Source organism: Eriocheir sinensis, chromosome 53 (assembly GCF_024679095.1).
Source record: "Eriocheir sinensis breed Jianghai 21 chromosome 53, ASM2467909v1, whole genome shotgun sequence".
Taxonomy (NCBI): Eukaryota; Metazoa; Arthropoda; class Malacostraca; order Decapoda; family Varunidae; genus Eriocheir; species Eriocheir sinensis.
Genome location: NC_066561.1, coordinates 4,877,616 through 4,900,793, shown reverse-complemented (window position 1 = coordinate 4,900,793; position 23,178 = coordinate 4,877,616). Strand labels below are relative to the sequence as shown.

At 40.0% G+C, this 23,178-nt stretch overlaps 1 protein-coding gene across 8 annotated transcripts in view; it reads right to left on the bottom strand.

Annotated features, from left to right (window-relative positions):
- Positions 1-23,178, bottom strand: part of LOC126983235 (uncharacterized) — a 212,588-nt gene that overhangs the window by 74,920 nt on the left and 114,490 nt on the right. For all 8 annotated transcript variants that reach the window (XR_007735694.1, XR_007735696.1, XR_007735697.1 and 5 more), the window contains exons 16-19: positions 9,127-9,371; positions 6,421-6,507; positions 3,118-3,197; positions 2,275-2,339 (exon numbers count right to left, since the gene is read on the bottom strand). Coding sequence is in view for 4 of the 8 variants with exons in the window: in XM_050835873.1 (XP_050691830.1) it covers positions 2,275-2,339; positions 3,118-3,197; positions 6,421-6,507; positions 9,127-9,371 (477 nt within the window). In the remaining 4 variants the exon portion in view is untranslated. The remainder of the gene's footprint in view (positions 1-2,274; positions 2,340-3,117; positions 3,198-6,420; positions 6,508-9,126; positions 9,372-23,178) is intronic.

Below are 23,178 nucleotides of genomic sequence, written 5' to 3'. Positions count from 1 at the left end.
TTTCTAAAGGTCAAAGAGGGGATCAATCAGGCTCTAATGAGTGTTTCTTTAGGTTCATGCTACTGAAGAAGGGTCAAACTACCACCAGGGTCATAAAACTACCCCTGGAAATGCCTTAAACTCATACGAAAGCCTTGGTTGGAATTATAAACACTTTGCTTCTCATATCAACTATTTATAAATGTCAAAGAGGGGATCAATCAGGTTCTAATGAGTGTTTCTTTAGGTTCATGCTACTGAAGAAAGGTCAAACTACCACCAGGGTCATAAAGCTACCCCTGGAAATGCCCTAAACTCATACGAAAGCCTTGGCAAATATGTGAACTTGGGCGACGCAATGTTTTGAAATACGACCCACAATCAATGACATCAGAGTTACTACATTTTACCTTCCCCAGGCTTCCCCATTTATCTACATACTACCCCTTTATCTACTACCCATCTTTATCTTTATCTATCTGTATCTATCTTTATCTACTATCTATCTTTATCTACTAACCATCTTGATCTATCTTTATCTACTAACCATCTTTATATTTATCTAACTTTATCTACTACCCATCTTTATCTACTAACCATCTTTATCTATCTTTATCTACTACCCATCTTTATCTATCTTATCTATCTTTATCTACTGCCCATCTTTATATATCTTTATCTTTATCTATCTTATCTATCTTTATCTAATAACCATCTTTATCTGTCTTTATCTATCTTTATCTTTATGTATCGGGATGCGAACCCAGACACGCTGATCTGTACATAGGCCTAACAACCACTACACTATGGCAAATATCCCAATCCCTAAATACTTCGTCATCCTCCGTACAGATTCTAAAACGTTGACGTGTATCTCGTAGCAACGGGGCGAGGGAGGAAATACATCGCCCGCAAGTTAGTCTGCCCGGAAAGTTGGAAAGTTTCGTTTAGTCGGCGCAACATCTGTGGTCATATGCCGGAGAGAGACAGAAGGGGAAGGAATTATAGGAGAAGGAAACAGACCCCAGGAGACGGGACACAACCCCCGATTAATACCTGGTACCCATTCACTGCTGGGTGGACAGGGGCGTAGGGTATCGGAAAAGCCGCTCAAAATTTTCCACTCCGTCTTCCGGGAAAGCGATGGATTCTGCTTCTACTAGCGACCCTCAACCTCCCTCTTCTTCCTCCTCCTATTGCTTCTTTTTTTATATACGGCAAAGGAGACATTTCAAAGGCGTAAAAAAAAGAAAAGAAAACCATATTAAAGAAAAAAAAGAGCCCGCTACTTACTGCCAAAAAGAGAGGTCAATTTCGGGAGGAGAGGTGTCCTGATACCCTCCCCTTGAAAGATTCCTCGTATCCTCCTCCTCCTTCTTTCCTCCTCTTCCTCCTCCTATTTCTTCCTCCCTCCTTCTCCCTACCCTCTACTTTGCGCCAGACCGATAAAAACTAACACATGATTTTTTTGTGAACGTCATATTACCCTTTAGTAACAATATTGTGGATGATGTTGATGTGTTTGAAGAGATGAGAACTGAACCGCACAGTCGAGGTGAGGTCAGACTGGTAAAGGATTCAGCTTGAGGGTGACTTCGTGATATAAGACTCGGTAACCTGTTGGGGCGATGCTCAGCCTGAATCTGTTGGCTCCTCGACCGGGAATCAGAGCTCGCTAAGACTCCCGACCCAACTTGAACCTAATTTCACTGCGATCACCACAACCTCACCGCTCATATTACCCCCCTCCCCCCCCCCCCACACACAGACACACACACACACACACACACACATACAGAGGAGATAAACATACATAATTCTCACCTGTGCCCAGAAAAGAGGATAAAATTGTTTTGGAAATACGAGTCACACACACACACACACACACACACACACACACACACACACACACACACACACACACACACACACACACACAGAGTAACCTCCTCTTTACCTGCACATAAACACTCCTCCTCCTCCTCCTCCTCCTCCTCCTCTTCCTCCGAGCCGAAGAACTGTTTGGTATTCATGTGTTCTTGAAAATCACATTATGAAGAAAACTGTAAAATGAGGATCAAATTTGCATATTGTTTTGGGTGGGAATAGCAGGAGGAGGAGGAGGAGGAGGAGGAGGAGGAGGAGGAGGAGGGAGGAAAAGTAGAGGGGATAAACAGCTGGTATGGAAAGTGAAGGGAAGGGAGAATAATAGAATGGAGGAGACGTGGAGATGAGTGGAGGAGATGAGTGGAGGAGATGAGTGGAGGAGATGAGTGGTGGAGGACAGTCACTTACCTTCTGCACCACCGCGGCGTCCTCCACTTCGAATCCCAGTTGCTTGAGATCGTCCTTCATCTCCACTGTGGAAGGAAGAAGAGGAAGAGGAGTTAGTGGTGGTGGTGGTGGTGGTGGTGGTGGTGATGGTGGTGATGGTGGTGGTTGATACAAGGAAATGATAAAACAAGAAAATATGGATAATAATGATGATGATGGTAATGATGAGGAAGAAGAAGAAGAAGAAGAGGAAAGAAAGAGGAGGAGGAGGAGGAAGAGGAAGGAAGAGAACAAGTTGTAAACCGAGAAGAATGATGATTATGATGAGAGAATTGGTGGAGGAGGAGGTGGAGGAGGAGGAGGAGGAGGAGGAGGAGGAGGAGGAGGAGGAGGAGGAGGAGGAGGAGGAGGAGGAGGGTGTGATAGTGACGGCAAAGAAGAAGGAAGAGGAGGAAAAGGAGGAAGCGAAGGAAAGAGAGAAAGAGAGGAGGAGAAAGAGAAAGAAAGAGGTATATATAGAGATAGGAAGAGGAAGAAGAGGAGGAGGAGGAGGAGGAAGACAAGGAAGAGGCAAAGACAATTAGAAAAGGAAGGAAAAAAAGAAAAAGACAGGAAGATTGAGGAAGGAGGAAGAGGCAGAAGGCAGGAAGAAGAGAAGAAGAGGAGGAGGAAGAGGAAGAAGAGGAGGAAGAGGAGGAGGAGGAGGAGGAGAGGAAGGAGCAATTAGGGAAAATCAGATGACAAACAAACAAGCGAAAAAAGAGAGAGAGAGAGAGAGAGAGAGAGAGAGAGAGAGAGAGAGAGAGAGAGAGAGAGAGAGAGAGAGAGAGAGAGAGAGAGAGAGAGAGCACACCTGTTCCTTACCTGTTTTCTTAGCCACGTCTTCTGCGGTCAGTCCCAGGTCGTTTTCGAGGACTCTGAAGGTCACACGGTCGTCCTCAACGCTGGAAGAGATAGAAAAACCACATTAAGACCAAACAACAACTCCAAGGCGAAGGGAAGGGAAGAGGAAGGTAAGGAAAGGTAACGAAAGGTCAGGAATAAAAGACTCAAAGAGAAAGTAAGGTAAAGGGAAGGGAAGGTAAGATGGGTAAGTAGAGCTAAGAAGGTAAGGGAAAGGTAAGAATTGGGTTGATAGGTAAGGAGATTGCCTTTAATAACTAACTAATGTATACAGGGTGGAGGGAAGGTAAGAGGGAAGGTAAATAGGCAAGGAGATTTACCTTTGGAACTAGCTAACGAGTATAAGGCAAGCAGAAGGCAAGAAAGGTAAGGTAAGGTAACAGTTGGAAAAAAAGGAATGGAGGAAAATGAAAGGGAGAGAAAGGGAAAAGAGTAAGGGAAATGAAGGGAAGGAAAAGTAAGGCAAGGGAAATAAAGGGAAGGAAAAGTAAGTGAAGGCAAATAAAGGAAAGGAAAGGGAAGGGAAGGGAAATAAAGGGAAGAAATAGTAAGGGAAGGGAAATAAAGGGAAGGGAAAGTAAGGGAAGGGAAATAAAGGGAAGAAATAGTAAGGGAAGGGAAATAAAGGGAAGGGAAAGTAAGGGAAGGGAAATAAAGGGAAAGGAAATAAAGGAAAGGGAAGGAAAATTAAAGGAAGGGAAATAAGGGGAAGGAAAAGTAAGGGAAGGGAAATAAAAGAAAGGAAAAGGAAGGGATGGGAAATAAAGGGAAGGAAAATATAGGGAAGGGAATTTAAGGGAAGGGAAATAAAGGGAAGGGAAAGTAAGGGAAGGGAAATAAAGGGAAGGAAAAGTAAGGGAAGGGAAATAAAAGAAAGGAAAAGGAAGGGATGGGAAATAAAGGGAAGGGAAATAAAGGAAAGGGAAAGTAAGGGAAGGGAAATAAAGGGAAGAAAAAGTAAATGAAGGGAAAATTAAGGGAAGGAGAAGTAAGGGAACGGAAATAAATTAAAGAAAAAGAAAGTAAGGAAAGGGAAGGTAAAGGAAAATAAGGAAAAAGGGAAGAGGAGAAAAATGAAAAGGAGAGAACGGGGAAAAAAGTTAGGGAAAGAAAGTAAGGGAAGGAAAAGCAAAGGAAGGAAAGGAAAACAAAGGAAGAGTAAGGGAAAAAAGGAAGGGAAATAAAGGAAAGGAAAAGAGTAAGGGAGGGAAAAGTAAGGAAAAGTAAGAAAAAAATTAAGGAGGAAAACGGAAGGGAATAAAGGAAAACAAAAGGAAGGGAGATAAAGGGAGGGAACAGAAAGTAGGGAAAGGAAAAGAGTAAGGGAGGAAAATGGAAGGGAGAGTAAGGGAAAAAAGTAAGGGAAATAGAGCGAAGGGAAAGAAAGAAATGGAGGGAAAATAAAGGAAAAAGAGGAAAAGATTCGTCATTATACTGGTCACTATTATCATTATTATTATTATTATTATTATTATTATTATTATTATTATTATTATTATTATCTTCATCATTATCTTTAAATTGCATGATATCAATATTTCGATTTGTAACACTATCTTAACTTCCTCTTTCCTCCTCCTCGTCCTCCTCCTCCTCTTCCTCCTCCTCCTCCTCCTCCTCTTGCATCATGGAGGGTCCAGTTCAAGATACTTATTTTAATCTATTCTTCCTATTCTCAACTCTCTCTCTCTCTCTCTCTCTCTCTCTCTCTCAAAAATAAAATCTACGTGTTCCCTTCATAACATTTCACTTAACATATCAATCGTAGCACACACACACACACACACACACACACACACACACACACACACACACACACACACACACACACACACACACACACACACACAAACAAACAGTAGAATAATATATGAAATGGAATAAATAGTTCACATACATAGAAGAAGAAGAAGAAGAAGAAGAAGAAGGAGAAGAAGATAGGGATGATGAAAGTAATGAAAAATAAAGATGATGAGAAATAAGGAAGTGAAAAATGAAGAAAAGAAATATGAAGACGAAGATGAAGATGCGTAGAAGAAGGAACAGCAAGTGGAAGAGGAGAAGGAGGAGGAGGAGGAAAAGGAGGAGATTAAGAGGAAGAAGAAAAAAAAAGAGGAGGAGGAGGAAGAAGCTGAGGATGTGAAAAAATGAATAAGCTGATGAATAAGAACAACAAAAAAAGGCGATAAATGAGGAAAAGGAGGAAAAGAAGATTGAAAGGGGGGAAAAAGTGAGCCATTCAGATGAGGGGAAATAAACAGGGAAAAAAACAGACGGGGGAAAAAAATGTTTATCGAGAGGTTGCCATGGAGACCGATGATGCGAGGAGAGGCGAGGGGGGAAAAAAGAGAGGGAAAGAAAGATAAGAGACAGATAGATAGAGAGAGAGAGACATAAAAGAGGGAAAAAAAAGAGGGGAAAGAAAGATAAGAGACAGATAGATAGATAGAGAGAGAGAGACATCAGAGGTAAAAAAAAAGTACTTGATTAAAAGAAACTCGCGGGAAAAAAAGGGAGAAAATTATATATGAGAAGCTTGACGTAGTATTTATTTTTTTGTTTGTTTGTGAGAGGGAGTGAGGGAGAGGGGAAGGGTTCTTTCTCTCTCTCTCTGTAGGTTTAAAAATATATTAGGTCCCAAATCATTATCATCATCATCCATCTCCTCCTCCTCCTTTTCCTCTTCCTCCTCCTCCTCCTCCTCCTCCTCCTCCTCCCAGCCCCACATTTCACCATAATCATCACCACCACCACCACCGCCACCACCATCCTCCTCCTCTTCCTCCTCCTCTTCCTCCTCCTCCTCCTCCTCCTCGGGATGTTCTCTATGGCGGTTTCTCCTAATAATGTTTTGATATCCTCGTCACCATGACTACGCTTCCTCCTCCTCCTCCTCCTCCTCCTCCTCCTCCTCCTCTTACTTCTGTCGGATGCCTCAACCCTCAATTATTACTACTCTTCCTCTCCCCTCTACCTACATAGGAGGAGGAGGAGGAGGAGGAGGAGGAGGAATTTTATTTAGCTGCGGGAGGATGTAGGTACAATAAGGCAGAGAGAGAGAGAGAGAGAGAGAGAGAGAGAGAGAGAGAGAGAGAGAGAGAGAGAGAGAGAGAGAGAGAGAGAGAGAGAGAGAGAGAGAGAGAGAGAGAGAGAGAGAGAATGACAGACAAACACAGAAAAACACAAAAAACAATCATAAATCACACACACACACACACACACACACACACACACACACACACACACACACACATCTGTACATACCTGAGAGCATCGTACTGGTTCTCTTTCAAGCCCACCTCCGCCAGCACCGCCGCCGCCAGCCGCCGTCCCTCGCCTTCCCCGGACAAGCTGTATGAAGAGACGAGAAGAGAAGAGGAGAAGAGAAGAGAGAAGAGAAAAAGAGGAGAAAGGAGAATAGAATAGGAGAGGAGAGGAGAGCCGAGGAGGAGAGAAAAGAGGAGAGGATAGAAGGGGAGAAATGGATTAATAAAAAGAAGAAATGAGAAAAGAAGAGGAGAGGAGAAGAGAGAATAGAAGGAGAGAAGAGGGGAAAGGAGAGAAGAAAAGAAGAGAGGGGAGGAGAGGAAAGATAAGGAGGCAGAACAACAGAGAAAAAAAGAAAATAAAAGACAAGAAAAGAGAAATGAATTGAAGAAAAGAAAGGAGAAATTAAAAGAGAAGAAGAGAGAAGAGGAGAGTAGAGAAGTGAAGAGAAGAGAAGGGAAGAGAAGAGGAATTAAAAATGGGGATATATTACAAGAACCTACCAAATTTTTCCTTTTCTTTTCTTTTATCTTTTCCTTCTTTTTTTCATTTTCCTTCCTTCCTTTCCTTCCTCTACACATTTACTCTTCTTTAATTTCTCTTGTATTCTTTCCTTTCTATGTGTTTTTATTTATCTTTTCTTCTTCCTCCTTCATTTGGGGAAACTTGGGGAAGCGAATTTTGTCTACCTGGGGAATTGTGGGGAAGGTGAGGAGTGGGTACCTTGGGACTCATTCCTCTTTATCCTCTTTCCTCTTTATTATCTTTCCTCTTTATTCTGCTTCCTTTTTATCCTCTTTCCTCTTTATCCTCTTTCCTCTTTATCCTCTTTCCTCTTTATCCTCCTTCCTCTTTATCCTCCTTCCTCTTTATTCTCCTTCCTCTATATCCTCTTTCCTCTTTATAATCCTTCCTCTTTATCCTCCTTCCTCTTTATTCTCCTTCCTCTTTATCCTCCTTCCTCTTTATCCTCCTTCCTCTTTATTCTCCTTCCTCTTTATTCTCCTTCCTCTTTATTCTGCTTCCTCTTTATCCTCCTTCCTCTTTATCCTCTTTCCTCTTTATCCTCTTTATCCTCCTTCCTCTTTATCCTGCTTCCTCTTTATCCTCCTTCCTCTTTATCCTCCTTCCTCTTTATCCTCCTTCCTCTTTATTCTCCTTCCTCTTTATTCTCCTTCCTCTTTATTCTCCTTCCTCTATATCCTCTTTCCTCTTTATAATCCTTCCTCTTTATCCTCCTTCCTCTTTATCCTCCTTCCTCTTTATTCTCCTTCCTCTTTATTCTCCTTCCTCTTTATTCTGCTTCCTCTTTATCCTCCTTCCTCTTTATCCTCCTTCCTCTTTATCCTCTTTATCCTCCTTCCTCTTTATCCTCCTTCCTCTTTATTCTCCTTCCTCTTTATCCTCCTTCCTCTTTATCCTCCTTCCTCTTTATTCTCCTTCCTCTTTATTCTCCTTCCTCTTTATTCTCCTTCCTCTATATCCTCTTTCCTCTTTATAATCCTTCCTCTTTATCCTCCTTCCTCTTTATCCTTCTTCCTCTTTATCCTCCTTCCTCTTTATTCTGCTTCCTCTTTATCCTCCTTCCTCTTTATCCTCTTTCCTCTTTATCCTCTTTATCCTCCTTCCTCTTTATCCTCCTTCCTCTTTATCCTCCTTCCTCTTTATCCTCTTTCCTCTTTATCCTCTTTCCTCTTTATCCTCCTTCCTCTTTATCCTCCTTCCTCTTTATCCTGCTTCCTCTTTATCCTCTTTCCTCTTTATCCTCTTTCCTCTTTATCCTCTTTCCTCTTTATCCTCCTTCCTCTTTATCCTAATCCCTTTCTTTTATTCCTCTATTCCTTCTTTATTCCTCTTCCTCTTTATCATCCTCCCCTTCTTTTATTCCTCTATTCCTTCTCTACTCCTCTTCCTCTTTATTCTCCTTCCTCTTTATCCTCCTTCCTCTTTATCCTCCTTCCATTCTTTAATTCTTTATCTCATTTACTACGTTGTTTTTCCTCCTTTTAATCCTCTTCCGTTTATCATTATTTTTCCTTTCCTTTTTTATCGTCCATTTCCCCTTCCTCCTCCTCCTCCTCCTCCTCCTCCTTCTGATATTTCCCTCTTCCTGTATATTTGTTTTTCTTTATTCCTTTTTTTTCTCTCTCTCTCTCTCTCTCTCTCTCTCTCCTCGTTGTTCTTTTTCCTTACCATTTTCTTATTTCTATCTTCATATTATTCTCTCTCTCTCTCTCTCTCGCATGTTTATCTAATGTTTCCGATGTCTAATGGTTCGTGTTCGTGTGTGTGTGTGTGTGTGTGTGTGTGTGTGTGTGTGTGTGTGTGTGTTCGTCTCATTAGTTTATCTTTTTTTTACGTAATATTATTGAGTGCTATTCATCATCATTATTTTATTATTATTATTATTATTATTATTATTACTATTATTATTATTATTATTATTATTATTATTATTATTACTATCTTTATCACTACAGTAAATACCTTTCTTACTTTGCTTTTTTTTTTTACTTAAGATTCACCACCACCATCACCACCACCACCATCATCACCACCATCATCACCACCACCACCATCATCACCACCACCACCATCATCACCACCACCACCATCATCACCACCACCACCACCATCACCACCACCACCATCATCACCATCATCACCACCACCACCATCATCACCACCATCATCACCACTTACTTGTCATTGGTGGTGATGGTGACGAAGGAGCCTGGGGGAGGGGGGGCGCGTTGGGCAAGGGGGGCAGAGGGGGGTGACGGGCCTTCCTCCCCCCCCTCCTCTCCCTCCTTCCCTTCTTCCTTCCCTTCCTCCGTATCTTCCTTCCCTTCGCCATCAGCATCAGTCTTCTCTCCTCCTCCTTCCTCCTCCTCCTCCTCAACCTTCGTCTCTCCCTCCTTCGCTTCCTTCACTTCCTCCTCCGTTATCTGTTAATGGAGAGAAAAATATGGTGAGAGGAGGAGGAGGAGGAGGAGGAGGAGGAGGAGGAGGGAGGGTGAAGAGGAGAGTGAAGAGGTATGTGAGGGGAAGATGAGAGAGAGAGAGAGAGAGAGAGAGAGAGAGAGAGAGAGAGAGAGAGAGAGAGAGAGAGAGAGAGAGAGAGAGAGAGAGAGAGAGAGAGAGAGAGAGAGAGAGAAAGATAGAGAGAGAGAGAGAGAGAGAGAGAGAGAGAGAGAGAGAGAGAGAGAGAGAGAGAGAGAGAGAGAGAGAGAGAGAGAGAGAGAGAGAGAGAGAGAGAGAGAGAGAGAGAGAGAGAGAGAGAGAGAGACGGAAGGATGAAGTCGTATAAAGAGAGGAAGAAAAAAGGGAAAAAAAACAGGAAAAATTAGGCAATGGAGGAAGAAGAAGAAGAGGAGGAGTACGAGGAAGAAATGAAGAAGAAGAAAAGGGAGGAAAAAAATGGAGAGAGGAAAAAGGAGGGAGGAGGAAGAGGAAAAACTAAGAAAAAAAATAATGAGGAGGAGGAGGAAGAGGCGGCGGAGGAGGAAAAAGAGGAGGAAGTGGAAAGGAGGGAAAAGGAGGAGGAGGAAGGACTGAGGAGGAGGAGGAGGAGGAGGAGGAGGCGGTAACGCAGCCAAACAAATCGTTGCCATGGATACGTTTTCCTCCTCCTCCTCCTCTTCCTCCTCCTCCTCCTCTTCCTCCTCCTCCTCCAGCTGCGGTCATAATAAGGCAAACAAGTAAACAGGGCCAGGTAAACGGGAAACACACAAATGAACGGAGGACAAAAGGGAGGAAAAGAGGAAAAAAAATAAGTCAAAAATGCAGTGATTGGAGAGGAGGAGGAGGAGGAGGAGGAGGAGGAAAACAACAACAACAATAATAATAATAATAATGGGAGAGGGAGAAAATAATAATAAGAATAATAATAAGTGAAAGAGGAAGAGGAAGAGGAAGAGGAAGGGTGCATGGAGGAGGAGGAGGAGGAGGAGGAGGAGGAAAAGTGTGAGGAAAAAGGGAAAAGTATGAGATGAAGAAAAAACAGGAAGAGAGAATAGGGAGACAAATACTGCCCACGGAAAACAATAAAAAATAAAGAAAAGAAGAAGAAAATGAAGAAAACACAGTGAATGATTTTTTAGGGGAAACGGAAATGAAGGAGGAAAAGTGTGAGGAAAAAGGGAAAAGTATTAGATGAAGAAAAACAGGGAGAGAGAAAAAGAAGAGAAATACTACCCACGGAAAACAATAAAAAATAAAGAAAAGAAGAAGAAAATGAAGAAAACACAGTGAATGATTTTTTTAGGGGAAACGGAAATGAAGGAGGAAAAGTATGAGGAAAAAGGGAAAAGTATGAGATGAAGAAAAAAACAGGAAGCGAGAGAAAAAGAAGACAAATCCTCCCCATGGAAAAAAAAAATGAAGAAAACAGTGAATGATGTTTTTTTTTGTGAATCGGAAATGGAAAAAAAAAGAAATGATGATGTTAAATAGACAAAATTATGAATAAAACTTGAGAATTAGAAGGAAGGAAGGAAAAAACGTAAATATATTAACAAAAAACAATAAAAACAACAAGAAACGGTGCAGTAACGTGAATAACGAGGAGGAGGAGGAGGAGGAAGAAGAGGAGGAGGAGGAGGAGGAGGAGGAGGAGGAAGAGGAGGAGATTTCACACATACACACAAAAAAACGCACACAAATTCTACATAACAATACATCACACGCACACACACACACACACACACACACACACACACACACACACACACACACACACACACACACACACACACACACCTGTCCACGCTCTTTAATCTCTCCCCCAGCCAGCACACCTTTAGGTTCAGGTGAGTCTGGTTACCTGTACACACACACACACACACACACACACACTCACCAGCAAACCACAATGATACCTACTAAACAAATTCTCATAGTCTCTCTCTCTCTCAAAGGTACGAGTGTGAGCCAGGTGGATGTCAGGTATAATGAGCAATATATTGGAGGGATTCATTGATGTTCCGTGAGATGAATCGAGATCAGGAGACTTGAATGTGATAAAATGTATTTTAATGTATCATCAGAACGTACAGGGATGAAGCAATATATATCAGAATTAACCAGAATCCATCAGAATGTACGAAAATGAACCAGGACGTATTAGAATGTACCAGAATGAAGCAGAATGTACCAGAATGAATCATAACGTATCAGGATGTACCAGAATGTATCATAATGAACCAGAATGAAACAGAAATTACCAGTGTACCGGAAAGGACCAAAGTGTATCAGAATGTATCAAAATGTACCAGACGTGTTTCGAAAAAGTTCAAAAATGTTATGCTAAGGAAAAAAATAACACAGGTAAGTCTACGTTAATTAAGGTAACTCCCGATACAGGTAAGTAATCCCAGGTGTAGTCTGGAGGCGGCTTAATGATGCTGGGTGGAGATGAGATGACACAGGTAAAGGTGGAGTGATTACGGTGACCCAGGTGATGCTTAATGAGACCAGGTGAGATGAGGTGAGATGAGGTCATGTCAGAAGGTCCTAAATGAGGTGCTGAATGAGGAGGAGAAGAGAAAAAATGAGAAGTGAAGAAGAGTGCAGGAGTGAAGAGAATAGCAGAGAGAAGAAAAGAGAAAAGAAAAGAAGGGAAGAGAAAAAGACAAATGAAGAAAAGTGAAGAAGAGAGAAAAAGCATAGAAAAGAAGAAGAGAAAAAAGATAACTGGAGAGAACTGAAGAAGAAGGAAAGCATAGAAGAGAAGAAGAGAAGAAAAGGGAAGAAGAAAAGCGAAAAGAGAGGAGGAGAAGAGAGTAGAAAAGGGTGCTAAATGTGTATGAAGAGAAGAAGAGGAGAAGAGAAAAAATGAGAAGAAGAGTGAAGTGAAGAAAATAGCAGAGAGAAGAAAAGAAAAGAAGAAAAGAAGAGAAAAAAGATAAATGAAGAGAAGTGAAGAAGAGAGAAGAAAAGAAAAGCATAGAAGAGAAGAAAAGGGAAGAAGGAAAGCGAAAAGGAGGGGAGGAAAAGAGAAGAAAAGAAAAAGAAAAATAGCGAAAAGGAGAGGACAAGAAAAAAGAAGAGGGAAAGGGAAGAGAAAAAGAAGAGAAGGGGCAAGAATTCCAAGTTTCAAGGGAAGTGAAATGAAGTCAAGGCAAAAGGAGAAGAGAAGAAAAGGGAAGACAAGACAAAGAGGATCGGAGCGGAAAGAAGAATAGAAGGAGCAAAAGTTAAATTTCAAGAGACGTGAGGAGGAGTGAGGAGAGCGAAGAAATGAGAAGAAGAGGAACAAGAGAGAAGAGAAGAGGAAGAGATTGATGTCAGGTGAAGAATGAATGACAAGGTAATCACTAATCACTCACTAATTAACCACAGTAAATCAAGGTAAATCCAGGTGAACTTGAGTGAAAAGTGAAAGTGGATGATTTTGAGACATACCTGAGGAGAGTTTCATGACGTTAGGTGAAGGTAAGGTAAGGAAAGGTAAGGAAAGGTTAAGGTAAGGTAGGTATGGTATGGAAAGTAAGGTAAGGTAAGGTAAGGTAAAGTAAGGTAAGGTAAAGTAAGGTAAGGTAAGGTAAGGAAAGGTAAGGCAAGGAAAGGTAAGGTGAGGTTAGGGTAAGGGAATGTAGGTGTGGTAAGGAAAGTAAAGTAAGGTAGGTGTGGTAAGGAAAGTAAGGTAAGGTAAGGTTAGGTAAGGTAAAGTAAGGTAAGGTTAGGTAAGGTAAGGTTAGGTAAGATGAGGTGAGGTGAAGGTAAGAGAAGGTAGGTATGGTAAGGAAAGTAAGGTAAGGTAAGGTAAGGTAAGATTAGGTAAGATAAAGTAAGGAAGGTAAGGTAAGGTAAGGAAATTAAGGTAAAGTAAAGTTACGGTAAGGTAAAGTAAAATAAGGTGAGGTAAGGTAAGTTAAGGTAGGCAAGGTAAGGTAAAGTAAGGAAGTTAAATTAAGGTAAAGTAAAGGTAAGGATAGTAAGGTAAAGTAAAGGTAAGGTAAGGTAAGGCAAGGTACCGTAAAGTAAGGAAAGGTAAAGTAAGGTAAGGAAAGTAAGGTAAAGTAAAGTAAGGTAAGGTAAGGTAAGGAAAGGTAAAGTAAAGCAAGGAAAGTAAGGTAAAGTAAAGTAAGGTAAGGTAAGGTAAGGTAAGGTAAGGTAAGGAAAGTAAGGTAAGGTAAGGAAATTAAGGTAAAGTAAAATAAGGCGAGGTAAGGTTAGGCAAGGTACCGTAAAGTAAGGAAAGGTAAAGTAAGGTAAGGTTAGGTAAGGTAAAGTAAGGTAAGGTTAGGTAAGGTAAAGTAAGGTAAGGAAAGGTAAAGTAAGGTAAGGTAAGGTAAGGTTAGGTAAGATAAAGCAAGGTAAGGTTAGGTAAGGTAAAGTAAGGTAAGGAAATTAAGGTAAAGTAAAATAAGGTGAGGTAAGGTGAGTCAAGGTACCGTAAAGTAAGGAAGGTAAGGTAAGGTAAGGTTAGGTAAGGTAAGGAAATTAAGGTAAAGTAAAATAAGGTGAGGTAAGGTAAGGCAAGGTATCGTAAAGTAAGGAAAGGTAAAGTAAGGTAAGGATTCTGGTGACTTTGGGTAAACATTCGTAGGATCAGATGAGCTTAGGAGGGCAGGTGAAATTATGTGGCATTAAAACATCTCAAGGGAATTAATGATGATGCCAGGTGAAGGTAGGGTGACATTAAGGTAAGATCGTAAGGTAAGGATTGAGCTAGACATGTAAAAAGGTAAGGTAGAATGACATTAAGGTAAGAACGTAAGGTAAAGATTGAGTAAAAAGTAAGATAGTGACATTAAGGTAAGAAAGTAAGGTAAGGATTGAGCTAGACATGTAAAAAAGTAAGGTAGTGACATTAAGGTAAGATCGTAAGGTAAGGATTGTGCTGGACATATAAAAAGTAAGGTAGGGTGACATTAAGGTAAGATCGTAAGGTAAGGATTGTGGTAAACATATGAAAAGTAAGGTAGAGTGACATTAAGGTAAGAACGTAAGGTAAGGATTGTGCTAGACATGCAAAAAAGTAAGGTAGAGTAACATTAAGGTAAGAACGTAAGGTAAGGATTGTGCTAGCTATGTAAAAAGTAAGGTAAAGTAAGTAAAATGTAAGGTAAGGAAGGTTAGGCAAGGAAGGAAGGTAAAGGAAGGTAAGGTAAGGTAAGAAAGGTAAGAAAGGCAAGGTAAGGAAAAGTTAAGGAAGGTAAGGCAAGATAGGAAAGTAAAGTAAGGTAAAGTAAGGTAAAGGAAGGAAGGTAAGGTAAGGTAAAGTAAGGTAAGGTAAGGTAAATGGAAGGTAAGAAAGGCAAGGTAAGGTAAGGTAACGAAAGTAAGGTAAGGCATGATAAGGTAAGGGAAGCAAATCAAGCCATCAAGGTAAGGTAGAGTAAGGTAAGGTAAGGAAGGAAGGTAAGGTAAGGAAGGAAGGTAAAGTAAGGAAGGTAAGGCAAGGGGAGGGAGATAAGGCAAAGAAGGAAGGGGGGTAAAGTAAGTTAAGTTAAGGTAAGGTAAGGTTAGGTAAAGTAAGGTAAGGTAAGGTAAGGTAAGGTAAGGTAAGGTATGTACAAAGGTAAGGTAAAAGGTATGTACAGTAAGGTATGTAAGGTAAGGTATAAGGTAAGTTAAGGTAAGGTAAGGTAAGGTAAGATAAGATAAGGTAAGGTAAGGTAAGGTAAGGTAAGCAAAGTAAGATAAGGTAAGGTAAGGTAAGGTAAGGTAAAGTAAGGTAAGGTAAGGTAAGGTAAGGTAAGGTAAAGTAAGGTAAGGTAAGGTAAGCAAAGTGAGATAAGATAAGGTAAGGTAAGGTAAGGTAAGGTAAGGAAAGTAAGGTAAGGTAAGGTAAGGTAAAGTAAGGTAAGGTAAGGTAAGGTAAAGTAAGGTAAGGTAAGGTAAGGTAAGGTAAGGTAAGGTAAGGTAAGGTAAGGAAATGAAAGAAATGAATATGAAGAAAGTGAATAATATCAAGACTTGAAGAAAACAAAAACACAAAAAAGAAGATAAATATTAAAGAAAAGAAAAAAAAAAGGAATATGAAGAAAATGAACAAAAAGAAACCAGGTAAGGTAGAGTAAGATAAGGTAAGGTAAGGTAAGGTAAGGTAAGGAAAGGCAAGGTATCGTAAAGGGAAGAGGGGGAGGGGGTGAAGGGGTAGTGACGTCTCCTCCCCTAAGAGTATGGATGGAAGTGGATGACGGGGAAGGATGATGTGGATGACAGGTAAAATAGGTGGTGTGTGTGTGTGTGTGTGTGTGTGTGTGTGTGTGTGTGTGTGTGTGTGTGTAGTAATAATAATAATAATAATAATAATAATAATAATAATAATAATAATAATAATAATAATAATAATAATAATAATAATGATAACTGGAAGCATGAAGGAAGTTATTAATGGTCTGTTTTCTTCCTTGTTTTTTTTTCTTTTTGTCTTATTATTGTTTTGTTTTTTTCGTCATTATTTTTTATTTCGCATTTTCTGTTGTTTTTTTCTTGTTTTCTTTCTGGTGTTTTCTGTTTATTACTTTCTTCATCGTTTTCATGTATTAATTTTTTTACGGTAAAGGAAGAAACTCAAGGGAAAAAAAAAAGAGAAAAAAAACAGCCCGCTAAGCACTAAGGAAGGAAGAAAGGAAGGAAGGAAAGAAGGAAGGAAGGAAGGAAGAGAAGAAAGGAAGGAAAGAAGGAACAAATAACCGGAAAAGAGATGAGCTAATAAACAGAATAAAGATATATAGATAAAGATAAATAAAGATAGATAGAGATAGATAGAGAAAAAAGTGTACAAGGAAGACTGTGGAAGAGGGAAGAAAGATAGTTAGTTAAGATTTATGGTGGAGGAAGGGAAGGAAGACAATGGTAGACAGGATATGTGGAAGAGGGAGGGAAGGGTGATGATGGTAGACAAGTTTGTGGAAGAGGAAGGGTGATGATGGTAGACAGGATATGTGGAAGAGGAAGGGAGACATGGTAGACAGGATATGTGGAAGAGGAAGGGAGATGATGGTAGACGAGAGAGAGAGAGAGAGAGAGAGAGAGAGAGAGAGAGAGAGAGAGAGAGAGAGAGAGAGAGAGAGAGAGAGAGAGAGAGAGAGAGAGAGAGAGAGAGAGAGAGAGAGAGAGAGAGAGAGAAAAGTGGAGCATAAGATAAGGTTGGTACTGTATTTCCTTCCTTCCTTTTCCTGTTTCTTTTACTCATTTCTCTTTTTTGTTCAATGTTTTTATCTCTCCCTATCTTACCTTTAATTTGTCTTCTCTTTCCCGTGTTAACAAAGAAGTCTCGGAGGGAAAGAGAGGCGAGGATAAAAGGCGTCCCAGTTTCCCAAGAGGTCAAAGGTTGTGGATATCGAAGAAGTACTTGGATATAAGACTTGTAGAAAAGGAAGGAAGGGAAGATATTAGGAAGAGGGGAAACTTCTATAAATAGTTTGAGGAAGAGGTTTAAGGTAGAACATATAGATACGTGTAAAAGAAAACGGAATGCCGGAGGATTTGTTGAAAGTTATAGCGAAAAAGAAAATGGGAGAAGGAGAGTTTAGCGAGGATAAAAGGCGTCCCAGTTTCTCAAGAGGTCAAAGGTTGTGGATATCGAAGAAGTAGATGGGTATAAGACGAGTAGAAAAGGAAGGAAGGGAAGATAGGAAGAGGGGAGACTTCTATAAATAGTTTGAGGAAGAGGTTTAAGGTAGAACATATAGATACGTGTAAAAGAAAACGGAATGACGGAGGATTTGTTTAATGTTATGGCGAAAAAGAAAATGGGAGAAGGAGAGTTTAGCGAGGATAGAAGGCGTACCAGTTTCTCAAGAGGTCAATGGTTGAGGATATCGAAGAAGTAGATGGGTATAAGACGAGTAGAAAAGGAAGGAAGGGAAGATATTAGGAAGAGGGGAGACTTCTATAAATAGTTTGAGGAAGAGGTTTAAGGTAGAACATATAGATACGTGTAAAAGAAAACGGAATGCCGGAGGATTTGTTTAAAGTTATGGCGAAAAAGAAAATGGGAGAAGGAGAGTTTAGCGAGGATAAAAGGCGTCCCAGTTTCTCAAGAGGTCAAAGGTTGTGGATATCGAAGAAGTAGATGGATATAAGACTTGTAGAAAAGGAAGGAAGGGAAGATATTAGGAAGAGGGGAGACTTCTATAAATAGTTTGAGGAAGAGGTTTAAGGTAGATTACAGTGTTGTCCAAACTGGGGTCCGCGTACCCCTGGGGGTACGCAGTATTGATCAAAGGGGTACGTGGAAAGACGATGAACACACACACACACACACACACACACACACACACACACTAAAGAAACTTCCCATGTTCTATGAAGGAAAAGAGAGAGGGAGGGACGGGCACCTTTATGAAGGACGCGTAATATACGTGTACCTAAATATAATATAATATAATATAATATAATATAATATAAATATAACATAATATAATTGAGTTTCATCAGCCATGGGGGGTACGTAACAGTAGGAGAAGGTAATAAAGGGTACAATAGGCGAAAAAGTTTGGACAGCATTGAGGTAGAACATATAGATACGTGTAAAAGAAAACGGAATGCCGGTGAATTTGTTTAAAGTTATGGCGAAAAAGAAAATGGGAGAAGGAGAGTTTAGCGAGGAAAGAAGGCGTCTCAGTTTCTCAAGAGGTCAATGGTTGAGGATATCGAAGAAGTAGATGGATATAAGACGAGTAGAAAAGGAAGGAAGGGAAGATATTAGGAAGAGGGGAGACTTCTATAAATAGTTTGAGGAAGAGGTTTAAGGTAGAACATATAGATACGTGTAAAAGAAAACGGAATGCCGGAGGATTTGTTTAAAGTTATAGCGAAAAAGAAAATGGGAGAAGGAGAGTTTAGCGAGGATAAAAGGCGTCCCAGTTTCTCAAGAGGTCAAAGGTTGTGGATATCGAAGAAGTACTTGGATATAAGACTTGTAGAAAAGGAAGGAAGGGAAGATATTAGGAAGAGGGGAGACTTCTATAAATAGTTTGAGGAAGAGGTTTAAGGTAGAACATATAGATACGTGTAAAAGAAAACGGAATGCCGGTGAATTTGTTGAAAGTTATAGCGAAAAAGAAAATGGGAGAAGGAGAGTTTAGCGAGGATAAAAGGCGTCCCAGTTTCTCAAGAGGTCAAAGGTTGAGGATATCGAAGAAGTAGTTGGATATAAGACTTGTAGAAAAGGAAGGAAGGGAAGATATTAGGAAGAGGGGAGACTTCTATAAATAGTTTGAGGAAGAGGTTTAAGGTAGAACATAAAGATACATGTAAAAGAAAACGGAATGCCGGTGAATTTGTTGAAAGTTATGGCGAAAAAGAAAATGGGATGTGTGGAAATTATAGAAACCTGAAGGAAATATTGAAAAAAATAGAAATACGATGAAGGAAGCAAAAAGTAGAAAGGACGAGAAAAAAAAACAGGAAAAAAAAACAGAAAACGAAAAAACAAACAAAAAAATAGGAAAGTTATTGGAACCAGAAAAAAAAATATTGAAAGAAATGGAAATAAGAGGAAGGAAGCAAGAAGTAGGAAGGACCAGAAAAAAGCAAGGAAAAAAAAAACAGAAAATGAAAAAACAACAAAAAAGCGTTATGACGACGAAAAAAAGAAAGCAATAAATAATAGGACCCAAAAATAAACAAAAAAAGGGCAGGAAAAATAAAAAAAATAAAAAATGAAGACAAGAAAAAAACGTGCATAGAAAAGCAAAAAAGATAAACACGAGGAAAAAAACGAGGAAAACAAAAACAAAGAAAATAAAAAAAATCAATAAACAATAAAAAACAAGACAAATAAAAACAAAAACAAGATTGATAATAAAAAAATATCTAACCACTTTTTAATAAGACAAAAGTGAGAGAGAGAGAGAGAGAGAGAGAGAGAGAGAGAGAGAGAGAGAGAGAGAGAGAGAGAGAGAGAGAGAGAGAGAGAGAGAGAGAGAGAGAGAGAGAGAGAGAGAGAGATTTACATAGATTTACATAGAAAATCAGACCACACAGACCCCATGGTCCAGACTTGGTGGTCTGTCCTAAACCTAAGTGATTTACATTAATCAGAAGACTCCAAAACGTTGCATTTCTCTAGTTGATATTGTTGAAGGAAGTGATGGTCGAGCTTATTTTTGAAGGAGTCAATCGTGTTACACTGGACCACTGATGGTGGAAGCTTATTCCATTCTCGCACTACAACGTTGGTGAAGAAAATTTGCAATCTGAATTTACTTGTCTACATCTGAGTTTTACGCCATTGTTCCTCGTGCGCAGACTGTCATCGATCATAAACAATGTTGATCTGTTCACATTCGTGAAACCATTAAGTATTTTAAAACATTCGATCAATTTTCTCCGAAGGAGACGTTTCTCAAGAGAGAACATGTTAAGGTTATAAAGCCATTCTTCGTAGGATTTGTTGCGCAAGGAAGGGATCATTTTCGTTGCCCGACGCTGAACACCTTCTAATTTAGCAATATCCTTGAGAGAGAGAGAGAGAGAGAGAGAGAAAGAGAGAGAGAGAGAGAGAGAGAGAGAGAGAGAGAGAGAGAGAGAGAGAGAGAGAGAGAGAGAGAGAGAGAGAGAGAGAGAGAGAGAGAGAGAGAGAGAGAGAGAGAGAGAGACAGAAAGAGAGATTAAAGAGCAAATTTAAAACGAATACAAAGAAAGGAAGAAAGGAAGGAAGGAAGGAAGGAAGGAAGGAAAGGAAGATAGAAAGAAAGGAAGATAGAAAGAAAGGAAGGAAGGAAGAAACTGGCAAGGAGGAAAGAAGAAATAAGGAAAGAAAAAGAGAAGGAAAGCAAAGAAAGAAAGGAAGGACGGAGTCAGCTAAGGGGAGACTACAAGATTCGTGACAATAATTTGATGCAGGGCTATAAAAAGAAGGTGAAGGAATGACTTTAAGAGGAGACGAGGAGTAGGAATAGAACAGGATAATAGAGTCACGGAGGCGTTCCAGTTTCTTAAGAGGTCAATGGTTATGGCTATTGAAGAAGTAGTTGGATAGTTGGGTATCAGGACACCTCTCCTCCCGAAACTGACCTATCTTTCGGCCACCTCTTTGGATTCTTTTTAGGAGCAGCAAGTAGCGGGCTCTTTTTTTTTATTAATGTTTACTTTTTTTGTGCCCTTGAACTGTCTCCTTTGCAGTAAAAAAAAAAAAAATAAATAAATAAATAAGACGTGTAGAAGAGGGGGAAAGAAAGGGGAGATATATGGAAGAGGAAAGGAAGGGAGAAGACGGTAGGCAAGCGAGATGAGAGAATGTGTAAAAGAAGATGAAAGGATGATAAAGAAAAGGAAGGAGGAAAGAGAGTTAAGGAGTATAGAAGGAGAGGAAAGGAAGAGGAAAGAGTTCAAGAATACGAAAAGAAACGGAGAGAAATGTGGATGAATGACGAAAGAGGCAGATAAAGAGAGATAAAGGAAAGGAAAGATGAGATATATGGAGAAGGAAGAAAGTACATGTAGCTAAGAAAAGAGAAGGAGAGAACGGTGGATAAGCTTTAAAAAAACAAGGATAAAAAAAAGGATAAAAGGATAAATATGATAAAAGAGAGATCTACGAGAAAGTTAAGATATACGAGGGAGGAAAGAATGAAAGGGAAGAAGAAGCAAGTAGTTGGAAATAGAGGAAGAAGGGCAGATAAAGGAAGTGAAGAGAGGAAGAAATGGCTGATATAAAAATACTTATGGTTAACTTTTGTCCTTTTCTACATCATCATCACGGTCTCCATTTTTTCCTCCTCTGCTCATGTTAACTCACTGTCTACCTCTCTACCCTTGGAAACGCTTACACAACCCCTACGAAAGCCTTATCAAATGTAGCTGTGTGGGTCCATTCTACCTCTCTACCCCTGGAAATGCTAACACAACCCCTACGAAAGCCTTATCAAATGTAGCTGTGTGGGTCCATTCTACCTCTACCCTTGGAAATGCTAACACAACCCCTACGAAAGCCTTATCAAATGTAGCTGTGTGGGTCCATTCTACCTCTCTACCCTTGGAAATGCTAACACAACCCCTACGAAAGCCTTATCAAATGTAGCTGTGTGGGTCCATTCTACCTCTCTACCCTTGGAAATACTAACACAACCCCTACGAAAGCCTTATCAAATGTAGCTGTGTGGGTCCATTCTACCTCTCTACCCTTGGAAACGCTTACACAACCCCTACGAAAGCCTTATCAAATGTAGCTGTGTGGGTCCATTCTATCTCTCTACCCTTGGAAATGTTAACACAACCCCTACGAAAGCCTTATCAAATGTAGCTGTGTGGGTCCATTCTACCTCTCTACCCTTGGAAATGTTAACACAACCCCTACGAAAGCCTTATCAAATGTAGCTGTGTGGGTCCATTCTACCTCTCTACCCTTGGAAATGCTAACACAGCCCCTACGAAAGCCTTATCAAATGTAGCTGTGTGGGTCCATTCTACCCCTCTACCCTTGGAAATGCTAACACAACCCCTACGAAAGCCTTATCAAATGTAGCTGTGTGGGTCCATTCTACCTCTCTACCCTTGGAAATGCTAACACAGCCCCTACGAAAGCCTTATCAAATGTAACTGTGTGGGCCCAGTGATGTTTTAAGAATGTGACCTTAGATCTTTGCACTGAGAATGGCAGATTTAAATAACTATGAACAAGAGAGGTTGATTGACTGATTGACCGACTGATTAGGGTGTAAACTAGGATAGGATTGGATGATGTTTGCTACGTTTACCAGCCTAGGAAAAGGATGACGGCAACCCTGACCCCGTTTTCCTTTAATTTTAGATTAGTACCCCTCTTAAACCTCACCCCCGGCAACTATAACCTCATTTTCTTTCAGTACCCCTTCCATTAAACCATTGTTCTTCTCTCTACTAGCATCCCCTAACTTAAAACAAATCCTAACCCGTATATATATATCTCAAGAATAAGTGAATATGTTTTAATTTTAAGGCAAACCCCCCCTTAAAAGAGGATCGACAGGATGTGTTTGTGGGATGCTCTGGGAATACTTGAAGGGATCAGATCTTTTAACAAGGATTCGAGTGCCTCTTAGCATGAATGGGAGTTGAGAGAGAGCGTGGGTGCGGGTGTGAGAGAGAGCGATGTGCGATATAACCCGTGCTTGAGATCAATAGATATGGTTGTGTTAAGGGGGGGTTGCCTTAAAATTAAAACATGTACATTCATTATTCTTGAGATATATAAATAAGGGTTAGGATATCTGTTTTAAGTTAGGGGATGTTAATAGAGAGAAGAACAATTGTTTAATGGAAGAGGTACTGAAAGAAAATGGGATCAGGGTTGCCTTAAGGGGGGGTTGCGTTAAAATTAAAACATGTACATTCACTTATTATTGAGATATATAAATAAGGGTTAGGATATCTGTTTTAAGTTAGGGGATGTCAATAGAGAAGAACAATTGTTTAATGGAAGAGGTACTGAAAGAAAATGGGGTTAGGATTGCCGGGGGTGAGGTTTAAGAGGGGTACTACTCTAAAATTAAGGGAAAATGGGGTCAGGGTTGCCTTAAAAATGAAAGCTTATGAATGACATGAAAAATAACAGGTGAGAAAGAATTAAACAGGTGATGATGTTGAAGCCGCCAGGAAAGCTGAACACAATCTTTTAAGCGTTCTTTTCTTTTGTTCTCTTTAAAGCTTAGAGAACTTTTCCATAAGATTTACCTTTGTTATATATAGATCTTGATTAATTTCCTTTTCATCAAAAACAAAAGACAGAAACAAAGGAAAACGTGTACAAAAAATACAATCTTTTAGGCTATTTTTTTTTCTTCAAAGGTCAGAGAGAATCTTTTTTTAAGT